Source organism: Sus scrofa, chromosome 10 (genome assembly GCF_054392235.1).
Source record: "Sus scrofa isolate SSC_HxYL_T2T_F1_AM1 chromosome 10, Sscrofa_HxYL_maternal_Yorkshire_Landrace_v2.0, whole genome shotgun sequence".
NCBI classification, from domain to species: domain Eukaryota; kingdom Metazoa; phylum Chordata; class Mammalia; order Artiodactyla; family Suidae; genus Sus; species Sus scrofa.
In genome coordinates, this window is record NC_139392.1 from 12701004 (window position 1) to 12717915 (window position 16912).

The following is a 16912-nucleotide window of genomic DNA, read 5'->3' on the forward strand; positions in this document are numbered from 1 at the left end:
ATTAATTTTTTTTTGTCTTTTCTAGGGCCACACCCTCGGCACATGGAGATTCCCAGGCTAGGGGTCGAATCGGAGTTGTAGCTGCCGGCCTACACCACAGCCACAGCAATGCCAGATCCGAGCTGTGTCTGCAACCTACACTGTAGCTCACAGCAACGCCGGATCCTTAACCCGCTGACCAAGGCCAGGGATCGAATCTACAACCTCATGGTTCCTAGTCTGATTCGTTAACCACTGAGCCACAATGGGAACTCCTCACATTAATTTTTTTTTAAACTATGCCCATGGCATGTGGAAGTTCCCAGGGGCAATGCTGGACAGCAGAGACAGTGCTGGATCCTTAACCCACTGCACCACGAGGGAACTCCTCACAGCAATTTTCAATATCTTTTTCATGTTTATCAATTTAATTTCCAAATTAAGACCTTGAATTCTCTTATTTTGATTGCAACTCACACTTACTTATTAGCATCAATACCAATGAATATAAGAATAATTGAGCTGTATAATGAAATACCTGATGAAAGGGAACAGAATGAGTTGTCAGGGTTTGTTTATCCAAGGGCTTCTTCTATGCCTGGGTGTTTTCTTTGGTTATTTAGAGAATTTTGGCTAACTTCACTTAATATAGAATGTGGTTTTACACCTAAGTTAAGTTTTTTTGGAGATGTGTTTTGTTTCCTCTGTTTTGTTTGTTTGTTTGTTTCTAATGCATTTAAGGTCTAATAAGGTTTAGTTTCAAATGGGTTTGCTTCTAATATGTTTAAGGTTTATTTCTTGAAGTGTTTAGACGTACAGTTCTATTTTTTTTATTTCTCTGATGCGGTGAAGTTATTATTATTTTTCTTTAGGCAAGCCTTAAGAAATTTAATTTCAGTAATAGTCCAGCCATCTGCCCACTGCATCTCTGCCTTAGTTTGGTTTACCCGAGAACCCAGGCTTTGGGTTTGTAGACTGAGAGGGGTGGATAGGGCAGAGTTCAGGGCGGGTTCATTTTGAAATTGGAGGCGCTTCAATTTCCATGGGTGGCGAAGCTGGAAGTACACATACAGACAAAGTATTTGTTTTAAGTAACACAAGTTTTTCCTTTTGGCCTCAAACTGAAGCCACAGCAAAGTTGTTTAGACTCTCAGGATACTTCTAGAAAAACCAGGGTTATTTGCACTGTGATGTATTGTCCAGACTCCTCGATCCACATTTTAGAAAAGGCTTGCTGCTCGTGTAAAGAGAACCTGAGAATGGGGAGTTCCCCTTGCAGCTCAGCAGTAATGAACCTGACCAGGAACCTTAAAGTTTCAGCTTGGATCCCTGCCTCGCTCCTTGGGTCAAGAATCTGGCATTGCCACCACCTGTGGTGTAGGTCATAGATGTGGCTCAGATCCCGAGTTGCTGTGGCTGTGGTGTAGGGCAGCAGCTGCAGCTCTGATTCCACCCCTAGCCTGGGAACCTCCATATGCCAAGGGTGTAGCCCTAAAAAGAAAAAAAAAAAAAAAAAAAGATAACCTGAGGGTGAAAACCTGGAATTCTATTGCAAGCACTCAGATTCCTTCGCGTGCCTGAGGGTGAATTCTTGCTTCTTTCAGCTACCGCCTGTGTGATCCCTCTGAGAGGCCAATTTACAAGTCGGCCCCACTTTTTGGGATCTATTATTCAGTGGAAAAAATTGGAAGCCTGAAAGTTGGTGACCCCGTGTACCGGATGGTTTAGTGACGCCTCTACCCCAGGGATACGGTAAGGGGCCAGCTCCGCTCTGGAGGCAGTGGCCCGATGCCACGGCCACGTTTTTTGTGCTGAGATGTTTTTATGTTTTGCTGCTTTGACTCTTGGGACGATGAGCAGTTTGTGTTCTGACCTTCCGACTGGAAAAGGCCTTTGAGTTTTATGCCCATCAGGAATCAGTGTTCTTCCAGCCTCCTGCATCCCACTTTCCCATCCACTTACAAAATGTGGACGCAGGAGCCCCAGCAGAAAGACGGGTTTGAGTCCTAGTTCGTTAGGGAATATTATTAAGGAAAAAGAGAGTGAGGGCGAGCCATTCACAAGAGATCTGTATTTATTTTTTTCTGTCTCGGATAGAAAAGTGAAGGGGAAATGTAGAAACTATTCAGAATCAACTTGGGGGAACAGGTTAAATCAAATGCTCTTTATCCAGTGTATTCTTTAAAATGTGCTGTAAAGCTTCAAGAAAATCAGTGCATCACTGAGACTGGATTCTGAGTCTTAAGGAAGAAAATTGTTCCTTGAGTTCATTGGGCCAAAGAAAACTCAGACTCCTGGACTATAATCCCTAACCCTCCATCCCTAATTATAGGAACAGGAGAGTCAGCCAGAAAACCTCAAACTGAAGTTTTTAAGTAACTCTTCTCATAAAATCCATAACCCCAACCTTAATGTCACCTCATCTCCCAAACCCGTGATCATTCTTCTCTCACATTCTGGCCTGGCTTCCTCCCCTCCTCACCTGACCATCTTCTGGGCCACGTGGCACAGCAGTTTAGACAGTCTAGATCCAGCCTTGGATAGACCTGGGTTTGTAATCCTAGCATCTCCCATCCCGAACTCAGTTGAGTTATTTGATCCCTCTAACCCTCGGCACTCTTGCCTGCAAAGTGGGAGGAATCACAGTACCACCAAAACAACCAATAAAAAGTTATTTTGGAGTCCCCGTGGTGGCCCAGCGGTGACAAAATGGACTAGAATTCATGAGGACTCGGGTTCAATCCCTGACCTCGCTCAGTGGGTTAAGGATATGGCGTTACCATGGGCTGTGGTGTAGGTCACAGACGTGGCTCGGATCCCACGTGGCTGTGGCTGTGGTGTAGGCCAGTGGCTACGGCTCCAATTAGACCCCTAGCCTGGGAACCTCCATATGCCGCAGGAACAGCTCTAAAAAGACAAAAAAGAAGAAAAAGATAGCCGTTAGATCTTGCATTGGGGTTACATGATTTGTAGTTTCATCCACTGAAAATTTAATTGTACAAAAGTTTATTCCATTATCAATGTAATCCATGTTCATCATAACAAAATTAAGAAAATACCAGAAACGGAGAAGAAAGTCACTCATTGTCACGGATTGGTTTCTTTATTTGCTTATTGCAGCCCTGATCTGTATGATATATTATGCCAGGATCTGTAGGATATAATTATATATATCACATATCACACAGATATATGTAATTTATACATACTCAGATATATATCTGTCAACTGAAGAAAAATGAACGACCTGGGTGTGAATTAAGTTTTATTTGGGAACCTTACCGAGGACTATAGCCTGGGAGGTAACCTCTCAGAGGACCTCAGGAACTGCTCGGAGGTGGCAGGGGAGGGGCCAGGAGATAGATAGATAGATAGATAGATAGATGGGGTTTTTTGCTGGAAAAACAAACATGTAGTCAGACAGTAAAAGATGACTGCTGATTACAAAGAATAGACACCTCACATGAATGATTCTTGTGCTTTTCTCTGTATGAGATGATGCAAGAATCTGGGCTTATTGAGATTGTTCCTTAGTTGTGTGTCTTCACACTCTAGGGTCAGGATCTCGAGCTCCGGGTGCTTCCTGTTGGGCTCCAGCCTGAATTTCCCTCAGGCGGCACCTTCCCTGGGCAGCTGCAGAGGCTGGCGGCCCGATCCCGGTGGAACGGGGCTGGAGCAGCCTTCTTTGTTTAGTGGAACGGCAGGCAGCATTCTCTGTGCACACATCCCATGATAGGTAGACACACATGGATGAGTTTACAAATATGTATCTACGAATCATAAGCACGTCCATAGTCCTCCAGCCTAGTCACAGGTCATTTTTGATGGCTTTGTAACATTACATTTATAAATGCATGACCCTTTCTAAAGGGCCTTTTGTAGTATTTAACACTTGGCCTATATCCAATTTTGTCATAAATAATAGTCCAGCCTATACCATTGTGTGCAGAGCACTTCAGAATGAAGGGTTTTTCTGTAAGTTAGTTTTCGAGAGGTGGAATTATTGACTTGTGGGGTGTAGGCATAATTTTTAGCATCTTGACCAACTGCTTTCAAAGGGTTCCTCCCACCTTCTATGTAAGAGGGATCCCTGGGTCTGGCCTTTGCCAAGTTCATTGGTACAGGGCCTAGTTTATATTTCCCTCAGGTTTTTTTTTTTTTGTCTATTTTAGGGCTGCACCTGTGGCACATGGAGGTTCCCAGGCTAGGGGTTGAATCGGAACTGTAGCCACTGGCCTATACCACAGCCACAGCAACTCAAGATCCAAGCCACATCTGTTACCTACACCACAGTTCACGGCCACGCTGGATCCTTAACCCACTGAGCGAGGCCAGGGATCGAACCCACGTGCCAAGACCAGCTCAGCAGGTTGGGGCTGAAGAACAGCTGCTGTGAAGCTTAAGGAAAAAAGTTAACATAAAACAAGACACAGAGACATTTATCTCAAGTAAAGGTGGGAACCAGGGGACTCAAGGTCTCGGGGACCAAGAGCTGCGCCTCAAGAAACTGCCCTGCTTTTACTGTGCGTTTGAGGGTGACGTCAAGTGAGGAGGGGGCTGTAGGTGCAGGACAGAGGTTTTTCTAAGTTATTTTAGAAGCCACAGAGCTGGCTGCTGATTACGCTTTTATTCTGACCTTTAGGCATTTAACGATCATTAGCATTTGAGGAAGCCTGGCGTCAGCTGTCTCTGCGCAGCATCTAGAGCACCACCCTTGTGCTTCTGCAGAGGGCCTGCCCGGTCTGCACCTCGGTTCTCCTGGCTAATGCATATTCTGCTAACGACCCCTCATAAACCCCTTGGGGCCTGAGCTTCCTCTTTCTCTTATTCTTGAGGACATATCATGCTGTGCAAACGGCCTGCCAATCTGCACAGGTCCTGCGTGCCCACACCAACGCACTCTGTCCTCAGTCAGCTGACCCTACGAATAACTTATGCCTTTAGGTCTTTGTGCTTAAGCTGAAGTCATTCACCAGCACTGTGACTGTTTTTCAAGCAGGAAGATGGAGTTTTCAGCAAAGAGGCTAAGAAAATATTGTAGAAACATGTCTCGCAACACCCGTGTCCTCATGGATGCTACTCAGATTTGTTTCTGCTGAGCCACGATGGGAACTCCTATAGTTCTCTCGTTTTAACCTCCATAAGTGGCCGAATTATTTATGACAGGTAAGAGAAAAAACACTAAATCATCAGAGACTCTCATGGTTGTTCCAGGTTTCAGCATCTAGAAGGCACTGATCAGAAGTTAAACCACCACAGCACCACCACCACCTGGGCAAGTATTTATGACTCCGCTTTGGCCATCTTCACCCTGGATACGGATGTTCTTGTGGAGTTACGGATGCTCTGAGTTAATGCATGGGACGTTTTAGAGGTGATTTGAGAATAAGAACGTATATGGGTTTTAGGTAATGAAGTCTTTTCCAATAAATAAAATTGTTGATAAAATTATTTTGAATGTTATGGTAGCTCCTCTTCTCGAATCCCTGACATCAATATTGACAAGTGAAGGACGTTGAAAGAACCAGCTAAAAAGCTACAATCTTTTTCTTTTTTTTCTGAATGTTTCTGTTTTATTACCTATTATTCTGTTTTCAGAGAAATGGGACGCAGCGGGTTTTCTGATGTGTGTGTCCACACAAACACACAAATTCCTGTCGATTTTCACATCGCTGTTGAGTCCCGTTGACTTTTTGCTCGCCTGTTTTTGACCCCACCATGATGGAATCAGGTCGTCTTTGAGAATGGAAATTGACTCTGCAGACTTTGGTTCTGTATTTGATTATGCTTCTGTTGAGCCATGTAAAAGGAATGATAACAGACAGATACACCAAGCGCGAATTCCAAGTGTGATAAAGAATAGACCTGGATTTGAAAGAGAAGGGTATTTTGAGAGTAGGGCTGGAAGGAAGGAAGTTTGAACCTGTTTTTTTAGGTGCAAATTTTTTTATAACCAAATAATTTGGTTTGCTTAATCCAGAGCTCTTCCTGAACCAATAATGTGGATGAGTGAACTCATAATTTTGTGGTTTCTTTAATAATAATAAATGTGATTCTCAATTGTACTTTTCCTTGGGTGTTTCTGAGTCTGATTCCAGGGTCATTTGCAAGCTTCAGTTACTGTCATTCCCTGTTCCTTACATTTTCTTTTCTTTCTTTTTCTGTTTTTATTATGGCTGATGTACAATGTTCTGTCGATTTCCGCTGTATACACTTTCTTTTCTTTTCTTTTTTGGCTGCCCTGTGGCATATGGAATTCCCAGGCCAGGGATGGTATCCGAGCTGCAGTTGTGACCTAAGCCACAATCATAGCAGCACCGGATCCTTAACCCACTGGGCCAGGCCGGGAATCCAACCTGTGTCTCAGTGCTCCCAAGACACTGGTGATCCCATTTTGCCCCAGGGGGGCTCTTTACCTTTTCTGATAGCCTCGCAGAGGGGCAGTCGGACTCCACAAACGTGACCTCCTGTCGCTGGCAGGGGTGGGGACCTTGTGAGCTGAAGCATGATGGCCAGTGACTGTCCAGAGGCTGCCTGGTGCCCAGTGAGGACAAGTACGTCCTTTGCTGGGTCCAGGACTGAAATTAACCTCCATCTCCAGTACCCTGTGAGACAAAAGCGTTCCTTTAGCTATATCCCTGGGTCGATTTTGGAAATGATGAAATTGAAAAAAATCATGCTCATTTACAGGCTACCATGAAAGGAGAGAAGCAATTTTTTTTTCTTTTAAATTTCTGAAGGGAACTTAGGCAGATGAATAGACAAACACACCTCTGAATGCCCCCGAGCTGTTCTTTCTGTGCAGAATATGGAGCTCGCATCCTCCAAGTTCTGAGCTGTGTGGCTGTTTGTGTTGTCCCCTCCCCCCCCCCCCCCCCCCCGCCACACGTCACCTCCAGCCAATGTTTCTTCTGGGGCTTAGGGCTGCACCTGTGGCATGTGGAGGTCCCCAGGCTAGGGGTCCAATCGGAGCTGCAGCTGCCGGCCTACACCACAGCCACAGCAACACAGGATCTGAGCTGAGTCTGTGACCTACACCATAGCTCACGGCAACGCCGGATCCTCAACCCACTAAGCGAGGCCAGGGATCGAACCTGCTTCCTCGTGGATCCTAGTTGATTTCATTACTCGAGCCAAACAGGGACTCCAGGGGGAAGGCGGATTCATCCAAGCCGCTACTTCTCCCCTTGTTCTGGGAGGAGATCGTTGACAAGCCTCAGTGGTGGACTCTGAACCCAGTTCCTGGATGTCACAGGAGTGGGGGAGGGGGGCGTCCCTGGAGTGAGAAGAGAAAAGATAGGACAGACATACTCTGTTTAGGGAGCAATGTTTAGGCTGAGGGACAACATCCAAGGACAGATCTTAGCCCAGTGGGTCCTGAGGGTGGCTGCCTGGGGAAGGTGGATTTGCCAACCTTGGGAGACAGAGACGGTCCCCCTGTAATGTAAGACACCCCCCGCTTGCGTGGGTGATCCACTCGTGGGAACGTACTCACTGCTCTGCATCTACACTTGGAAATGGGCAAGTGGCAAATGTCGTGTTGTGTATATTCCACCGCAATAAAAATCCACTCACTTCTATCCATTTTGCCTCTTGTTCAGCTGATGGCCTTTTCCTTGCCCTGCGTTTGACGTTCTATTTGTATTTTTTGGTTGGTTGTTTTCTTTTTAGGGCAGAACCTGCAGCATATGGAGGCTCCCAGGCTAGGGGTCAAATCCGAGCTGTAGCTGCTGGCCTACACCACAGCTGCAGCAACTCGGGATCCTAGCCGAGTGTGCGACCTACACCACAGCTCATGGCAACGGCAGATCGTTAACCCATTGAGTGAGGCCAGGGATCGAACCCAAAACCTCATGGTTCCTAGTCGGATTCATTAACCACTGAACCACAACAGGAACTCCCGATGGCTTGATTTTTGAAGTGACAGGTGTCTGAAGTCAGTGCCTTACAAGTAGGATGGGTGACATTTCCTGCTGCCGGGAAGAAGCCTTAGGACCTTGTGCCAATGCTTCTTTCCCAGGGCAGTTCCTGGAAAATGAAGCCGGTACTCGGAGGCTTTGTGCCCAGAGGACCTAGAGGAGTCCCGCTGGTGCCCTGAGCTGCAGGCTGCTGCCCTGGCACCACGGGGACAGCCGGCTCCTTCCCCGCTCTCCTCAACTTGCAGGTCCTGAGGTCCTGGTCGCAGGCCTTTGCTCTCAGAGTCCCACTGGCCAGAAGCTCCCACGCCCCAGCTGGCAGAGGGGGAGGGTGACTGACAGCCGCTGGTGCCCCCCCCCCTCTCCGCACTGTCCCCAAGACGTGGGTCTGCCTGCTGCCAGATTTCTAATATAGCAAAATTACATTTTGTCCTGCAAAGTTTTTTTTGTTTGTTTATTTTAGGTTATTATTTAACCTACGAATAAGTAAATAAATAAAACGGTCGTTAGTAGCGGTCCCCGGGAGGGCACCTAGTTCTGCAGCGTCAGGGCGGAGGAAGGGGAGGAAGCCGGGACGTAGACCGCGTGGAAGCTGAGCCCCCGCCTCTCCCCCTCGGCAGCCCCGGGGCCACTCTCCCGAGGAGGACGCCATACTCTGACCCGCCCGGAACCGCTTCAGGAGCGGCCCTTCCTCTGGACTCGCGGCCCCGCTGCGGCAGGCGCGTCCCCGTGGGCCCTGCGCGAGTCCCCGCCGCGCCCGCGCTCGCCGGGGTCATGGGCGCCGCCGGCTCGTCCCCGCTGGTCCGCCTCCGCCTCCGCCTCCCCGCGCTACTTCGGCCCGGGCTCGGGCTCGCCGCGCTGGGACTGGCCGCGGCGGCGCTGGGGGCCGTCGCCTGGAGCCGCGCGCGGCCCAGGCGGCGGCGGCGGCGCCGGCGGCTGCAGCAGGTGGGCACCGTGTCGCAGCTCTGGATCTACCCGGTCAAGTCGTGCAAGGGGGTGCCGGTGAGCGAGGCCGAGTGCACCGCCCTGGGGCTGCGCCGCGGGCACCTGCGGGACAGGTAGGGCCCCGGGGGGTGGGCTCGGAACGCGGCGGGTGGGGGCCGGCTGGGTTCTGGGTCGGATCCTTCCCCAGCCGGGAAAGTGGGAGCTGAGGCGGGGAGGGGGCAGGGGCGAAGGAAAGGCGGAGGGAGGGCGCTCGCCTCCGACAGCAGACGCAGGGGCCCAGGCCTCTTTCCGGGGGCGGCTGGCCTTCCGCCTCCCACCGGCTCTTTCAGAGCCTGCGCTCAGGAGGAGCTGCGACAGGGGTCTCGGTCCTCAGGGGGCTGCCAGGGCGCAAGCAAGTTTCGCCACTGTCTAGCGGAAGCGGCAAGCTTCGCAGGATTGATGCCTCCACTTTGTTTTTCGTGATTGTCTCTTAATGTGGGGAAACTTGGAGCCGCGGAGCTAAGCCTTCAAAGCGAGCACCGCGGTGGAGCCCAAGCTTCGTGCCGCTTGAAACGTGCTATTGCATATTTTATTTTACCCAGTTCTTCCATGCCCCCTTTTACCGATAAAGTAACTGGTTCGGAGGCACCCAAGAGTGGAATCAGGACTCTTGTTTCGGGAGCACGCTGGTGCTTTGTAAACAGTGGTTTTATCTACGCCCGGCTGGTGCGGTCAGGACCTGTGTGAATTCCTGAGGTTCAGCAAAGATCGCTAAGGCCCGAAGCAAGTAGCCTGGTCCTCTTCTGAGTCTGACTCTAGGCTAGCCCTGGGCCTCATTGTAAGGCTATGCTTCAAACTCCAGACCGGCTCTTAGTTTCTGCAGGTGACACGCTGGACTCATGGGGGCTGTAACTCTTCCCCCTTCCAGAGAGAGGGCAAAGCATAACCTTGCAGGAAGGTGAACTATTTTTCTCATCATACTGTTGGAAAGTGTGGTCAGGAGAAGCCAATAGGAGTTAACCAAGTGGCTCAGCAGTCAAGAACCTGATTACCATCCATGAGGATGCAGGTTCGATCCCTGACCTCACTCAGCGGGTTAGGGATCCAGTATCGCCATGAGCTGTGGTGTAGGTTGCAGATGTGGCTTGGATCCCGTGTTCCTATGGCTGTGGCATAGGCCAACAACTGCAGCTCTGACTGGACCCCTAGCCTGGGAACTTCCACATGCTGTAGGTGCAGCCCTAAAAAGACACACACACACACACACACACACACACACACACACACACACACACGAGAGAGAGAGAGAGAGAGAGAGAGAGAGAGAGAGAGAGACAGAGACAGAGACAGAGACAGAGAGAGAGACAGAGAGACAGAGAGAGAGAAACAGAGAGAGAGACAGAGAGAGAGAAACAGAGAGGGAGAGAGAGACAGAGAGACGCCCACAAAGGCTTGCAGTCCTATGTGATAACTGACTCAATGTGACAAGTGCCAGGGAGCACAGAGGAAAGAGCACCAGAACCCGGAGTGGTCAGGAACGACTTCCTGACTAGAACTGGACATAAAACAACGATTATGAACTTTCCAGGCAAGTGGCTAAGGAGAGGAACATTCTAGAGAGTGGGAATAAGGGGGGTGAAAACACTTGGGCTTGGAGAGTAGGTATGCTGGGAGTAAGGTTGGTGCACTCAGGTATTTATCAAAAGGAATTGAAAACAGGGACTTGCACAGATCTGTACACTCATGTTCGTGGCAGCATTATCCACAATGGCCAAAAGGTGGAATCAACCCCAAGACCATCCACAGATGAATGGATAAACAACATGTGGTATATACACACACTGGAATATTATTCACCCAGGAAAAGGACTGACATTCTGATACATGCTTGCAACAGTAAGTTAATTTTTTTTTTTTTTTTGCTTTTTAGGGGTGTACCTGCAGCATATGGAGGTTCCCAGGCTAGGGTTTGAATCGTAGCTATAACTGCGGGCCTGCACCACAGCCACAGCAATGCCAGATTTGAGTCCTGTCTGCGACCTAAACCACAGCTCAGCTCACGGCAACACCAGATCCTTAACCTACTGAGTGGGTCCAGGGATCGAACCCGCAACCTCACGGTTACTAGTTGGATTCGTTTCCATCGAGCCACAGTGGGAACTCCCACATAGGCAGATCGTGAGAATATTATGTGAAGTGAAAAAAGCCAGACACAAAAGGACAAACATTATGTAATTCCGGTTATATAAAATATCTACGATAGACAAATTCGTAGACACAGAAGGTATATTAGAAATTGTGGGGGGCTGGGAAAAGAGGGGAATGGGATGGAGTTTATTGCTTGATGGGCACAAAGTTTCTGTTTGGGGTGATGAAAAGGTTTTGGAAGTGGTAATGATGGTTGCAGAACGTTACTAAAATACTTAATGCTGCTGAATTATGCACTTAAAAATGGTTAAAATCATGTATTTTTCACATCCATTCTCTATTGTTGGATATCTGGGTTGTTTCAACATTTTGGCACTGAGAATACTGCTGCTATGACCGCCAGTGTGCAAGTCTCTGTTTGAGTTCTTTTGGGTATATACTTAAGACTATGCCAGGTATTTTATGTTTTATATGCTTTTTAGGGCTGCACCTGAGGCACATGGAGGTTCCCAGGCTAGGGGTTGAATCAGAGCTGTAGCCCCTGGCCTACACCACAGTCACAGCAACGCCAGATCTGAGCTGCATCTGTGACCCACATCACAGCTCAGGGCAGCCGTGGATCCTTAACCCGCTGAGCGAGACCAGGGATTGAACCCGCATCCTCATGGATACTAGTCAGATGTGCTTCCGCTGACCCACAATGGAAACTCCCTGTTATATATATTTTAACACAATAAAAAAATGAAAGAGAAAGAGGCTGCCATGTGAGAGCCTTTTTCTTTTTCTAATTTTTTTTATGGGGATTTGAGAATGGCTGGGAGGGCAGCCGGATTAGGAAGGAACTTGCCTGCCTTGCTGAAGAGTTAGGGTTTTAATATGAAAGCAGGAACCAGGGGGGATTTTTCTGGAAAAGGTGGGAGTGGATTGGACAAAGTGTGGGTGCCCTGTGAGCAACGTCTCGGTACTTCCATCAGCAGGAGCGCCCCCTTGTGGCAGGCATCATGCTTCCTCTTCTTCCTGTGAGAGAGATTCCTATCGTCTCCTTTGGGCAAGTTTATGAAAGAGACCAGACTTTCTGGCAATTGAGATGAATGTATAATGAAGTTCTCTGATGTCTGTGCCATCGCAGAGGTCAAAATATTCTGCAGATGTTATATCCGATGCTTGAGTGATTGCTAAACACTTTGAAACGAATTGACAGCCTCCGTCTTGCTGTGCTGACACACTGAAGTTTAGGATAGACAGACAGACACACACACAAACTCACACACACCGTGCTTGCAGCGAGGCAATCAAAGATAACGGTGCCTCACTGAAGCTCCCGCAGAGCCTGGCTGCCTGTCATGGGGGTCCACGCATAACCTGTGTTTTGAAAATGGCAGGTTCTGGCTTGTGATCAACAAGGAGGGGAACATGGTTACGGCTCGACAGGAACCCCGCCTGGTCCTAATTTCCCCGACCTGTGAGGGCGACACCCTGACGCTCAGCGCCGCCTACACAGAAGACCTGCAGCTGCCCATCAAGGCACCCACCACAAATGCAGTGCACAACTGCAGGTAAGCAAAGCATAGAGCTTAACCCTTGCATAAGGATTTATTCATGCGGCTTTGAGAACGTGCGAAGGGTGGAGGGGACCCCAAGAAACGTTATCAGTTAACTATTGATTGCAGATGAGCCATATGCAGGGTCAAGTCCTCAGCACCACGACCCCTCAGAGAAGGTGGGAAAAGGGAACAGCTTCAGAAACGTATGTTGATGTGGGGCAGAGAAACATAAAAACGTCTGATGTAGAAAAATCATGGGAACACGGAGTTCCCACTGTGGCGCAGTGGTTAACGAATCTGACTAGGAACCATGAGGTTGTGGGTTCGATCCCTGACCTCCCTCAGTGGGTTAAGGATCCAGTGTTGCTGTGAGCTGTGGTGTAAGTTGCAGACGCTGCTTGGATCCGGCATTGCTGTGGCTGTGGCATAGGCCGACGGCTACAGCTCCGATTCGACCCCTAGCCTAGGAACCTCCATATGCCATGGCTGCGGCCCTAGAAGAGGCAAAAAAGACAAAAAAAAAAAAGAAAGAAAGAAAGAAAATCATGGGAACAAAAGCCTCTTGACAGGTGGGCAACAGAAAAATAACACCCCCAAGGGATAAAGGACACAGATGGGGTGGGAGTGATGGGGAGGGGGCCCTGGAAGAGGAGAGGCCAAATCCATGTATTATTACCTTAGGATCATGTCTCTGTTGCCTGGAAAGACTGGGACCTTCCAAATCTGAGTCATGAAAGGAGTGGCTATGTGACCCTTGATATTTAGTTCTAAGGAAGGGAAGCTCCAAAACAGAAAAGAGTAGCTGCAGCCAGAAGAGTGATCCAAGCCCCAGGGTCCCTGTCATAGTGGGTGGAGAGCCAGCCAGGAGTCTTCTCTGTACAGAGTCTTTCCTCAACTTCAGAAGGGCAGCAAGGGAGAAAGTTTCCCAGGAAAACCAGCCATGCTGGTAAGAAATCCTGTCTGGAGTTGATTTTTGAATTTTATCATGGAAAAGTTAAAATATGGTCTAATTATACTTTTGTCACAGTTTCTGCATTTTTCTTTTTTCGTTTTAGGACTGTCCCTGCAACATATGGAAGTTCTCAGGCTAGGCGTCCAATCGGAGCTGCAGCTGCTGGCCTACACCACGGCCACAGCAACACCGGATGTGAGCCTCGTCTGCGACCTACACCACAGCTCACGGCAATGCCGGATCCTTAATCCACTGAGTGAGGCCAGGGAACGAACCCACATTCTCATGGATCCTAGTTGGATTTGTTAACCACTAAGCCACAAAAGGAACTCCTCACATATTTTCTTTCTGTCTCTATGTCTAATACTTTTAAAACCAAATGGAAATAGTACCAAAAACCAGTTCTGAATATGCTTTATATACTTGAGTGGATATGTTGAGTATTTTTTCAGATTCCTAAGAAATCTTCAAAAACACCATTTTCATGTAGGCATAATATTTCATTCCGTGGGTATCCTCGAAGGCATTTTAACTTGTCCCCAAGATTAAACACTTGGATTGTTTTCATATTTTTTCCAGGTACGAAGAAGAATGTGATGAATAACTTGACATAAATCTTTGTCATAGCTCTTATTATTTCTTTAGAGAAAACATCTTAGCGGTGGTTTTACCAACAAGCCTACATTTCCTCTAGACATTTGATATATGTTGCTAAATCGTTTTGCAGAATGGTTATTGCAGCTGTATATTCCCAGCAGTTTATAAGCATGTTTGTCTCATTACATTCTGATGATTATGTTCAAAAATATTTTGTCATTTTTTTGGGGGGGAAAGGTAATGTCTTATTGATTTAATTTGCATTTCTGATTGTCTGAGGCAAACTTTTTCTTTTTTTTTTTTTTTTTTTTTTAGGACCACACCCATAGTGCATAGACATTCCCAGGCTAGGGGCTGAATTGGGGCTGAATTGGAGCTGTATCCGCCAGCCTCCACCACAGCCACAGCCACGCGGGATCACAGCCACATCTGTGACCTACATCATAGCTCAGAGTAATGTGAATCCTTAACCCTCTGAGTGAGGTCAGGGATTGAACCTGTGTCCTCATGGATGCTAGTCAGGTTGGTTACTGCTGAGCCACAGCAGGAACTCCCGAGGCAAACTTTTGAATACACCTATTGCTGTGTGTATTTCGTGTTTCACCATAGCCTGGTTCCTGATTGGTCTGCCATGGTTAGATATTTACCCACACTTTCTTGTGGTTAACTTTTTTTCCATTTAATTACTGGTTCAGTTGGAATTGTGGGGACAATTTTTGCATGGCCCCTTACCAGCTTTCGGTCATGCCCCAAGGACTACGCAAGGGCAGAAATTGCAGGAGTTCCTATCGTGGCTCAGCGGAATTGAATCTGACTAGTAATTGTGAGGACACAGGTGCCATCCCTGGCCTCGCTCAGTGGGTCAAGGATCCCGCGTTGCCATGAGCTGTGGTGTAGGTCGCAGATGTGGCTTGGATCTGGCGTGGCTGTGGCTGTGGTGTAGGCCAGCAACTGTAGCTCCGATTTGACCCCTAGCCTGCGAACCTCCATATGCCGCAGGGGCGTCCCTGAAAAGACAGAGAGAAAGAAAAAAGAAATTGTGAAATAAGAAGGCTCAGAAGTGCAGCGGTCGTTCACAGACCCTTAGGGTAAAGATGCCAAGAACACCTTGGGCTCAGGTTTCCTTTGATGACCGAGGCCATCCTCTTGTGCAGGAGCCTTAACTTCAGCCACAGTTGCCTGAAGATTTCTGATGAGTTTGGGGTCCCGAGTTCACCTTCCACAGGTCGAAATAGTAGCCGGTACACCTGTTTGCACAGCCGAGGCTGTTCCTTGATTTTCTCATGAGCCCCGCCAGCCGTGGGAGGCAGAACTAGGGCTTTTCTGTGGGTTATTCAGGCAAATTCAGCTTCAGATTGTGCCTGTACGATCTTTGTTACAGGTTTCAGGGACACTTGGATTATTTTTCTTTGCTTGGATTCTTGGGACAGAGCGTCAGTGGAATGCCGGGGACAAGCACACAGCTGAGGCTACTCAGAGCACAAGAGAAATGGGGGCGGGGGTGGGGGGGAGAAAACAAAGAGCAAAATTCTGCTCATGGAAAGCCCTGGAGTTCTGGCGTTAATGAACTTGAACTCCAAGACCTGCCCAGAGAGGCTGCAATGGAAAGAAGTGTTCGAGGAAGAGGACAGACATGTAAAAAACTTTTGTCACAACCCAAGATAGAGGCAGATGCTTTAACCAAGTAGAGGTAGTTCTTGTCGGGATCCTTTGACGCTCAGCAGGTTAAGAACCTGGGGTGTCACTGCTGCGGCTGTGTTTGACACTATGTTGTGCATTTTCGGTGTATACCGTGCTGAAAGTCGATTCGATCTCAATAAAACTGGGAGGAGAAAAGGAAGTTGCTAAGAGTGTAAATCTTAAATGTTGTCACCACAAAAAAGAAACGGTAATTACATGGGTGATGGACGTGTTAGTGCAGTACACACCCGCATCAAACAAGGTGTATGCCTTAAACCGACATGCTGTCGGAGCTCCCGTCGTGGCTCAGTGGTTAACGAATCCGACTAGGAACCATGAGGTTGCAGGTTCAATCCCTGGCCTTGCTCAGTGGGTTAATGATCTGGCGTGGCCGTGAGCTGTGGTGTAGGTTGCAGATGAGGCTCGGATCCTGAGTTGCCACAGCTCTGGTGTAGGCCTGCAGCTACAGCTCCGATTAGACCCCTAGCCTGGGAACCTCCATATGCCATGAGTGTGGCCCTAAAAAGACAAAAAAAAAAAACCCCAAAACCAAAAAGCTTACACAGTGTTGTATTGTATGTCAATTACATGTCAAGAAAGCCAGGGAAAAAGATAGAGAAATATATATGTATATATTTTTATAAAGATGTATGAATAGTCTTAATCTACTTTATAATATAATAAATATGTGATTAGAGGATAGAGGGTTTTGATTAAATATTTGACTTGTGAAGTAATTATACAACGATAACTTGAAAAAACTGGGGAAAAAATAGAGTCATTCCTGCTCTCTACTGAGCAGATCTCAAACCTAAGAACTGTTTTGGGGACTCTGAATAGATTGTCTCTAATCCTTATAAGATTTTTGTGATCTTTTTACCCCCCTTTTATAGACGACCAAACTGAGGTGCAAGAAGAGAAGTAACCCCTAGGTCACCGAGCTAGTGAGTCGTTTCTGGAACCAGGGAGCCCGCCCTCCCCTGGACTCACTCTTTCTCAAACTCCGGGTGTTTGCAGACCACGGCCATGATTTATGTGCCGTTATAAACCGCCCCTAGTCTTATTTACTTAATGATGCCCTGCCCCGCCCCCCCGACATTGATTCAGGTTGTAAAAAACCTTAGAGACATTTATTTCCAAAGGAAACCTTGTGTGGACGCCTATGTAGTTTA

General features: G+C 47.9%; 2 protein-coding genes across 14 annotated transcripts in view; both read left to right on the forward strand.

The window, feature by feature from the left end:
* Nucleotides 1-6044, forward strand: part of MTARC2 (mitochondrial amidoxime reducing component 2) — a 32280-nt gene extending 26236 nt beyond the window's left edge. For 6 of the 8 annotated variants that reach the window (XR_014817074.1, XM_084978771.1, NM_001444556.1 and 3 more), the window contains 2 exon segments: nucleotides 1584-1731; nucleotides 5194-6044. Coding sequence is in view for 7 of the 8 variants with exons in the window: in XM_084978771.1 (XP_084834897.1) it covers nucleotides 1584-1707 (124 nt within the window). In the remaining variant the exon portion in view is untranslated. 8 annotated transcript variants of the gene reach the window in all.
* Nucleotides 6045-8536: 2492 nt separating this feature from the next.
* Nucleotides 8537-16912, forward strand: part of MTARC1 (mitochondrial amidoxime reducing component 1) — a 73610-nt gene continuing 65234 nt past the window's right edge. For all 6 annotated transcript variants that reach the window (XM_021064341.2, XM_084979191.1, XM_021064343.2 and 3 more), the window contains exons 1-2: nucleotides 8537-8953; nucleotides 12350-12523. In XM_021064341.2, coding sequence (XP_020920000.2) covers nucleotides 8670-8953; nucleotides 12350-12523 — 458 coding nt within the window. In that variant the 5' untranslated portion in view covers nucleotides 8537-8669. The remainder of the gene's footprint in view (nucleotides 8954-12349; nucleotides 12524-16912) is intronic.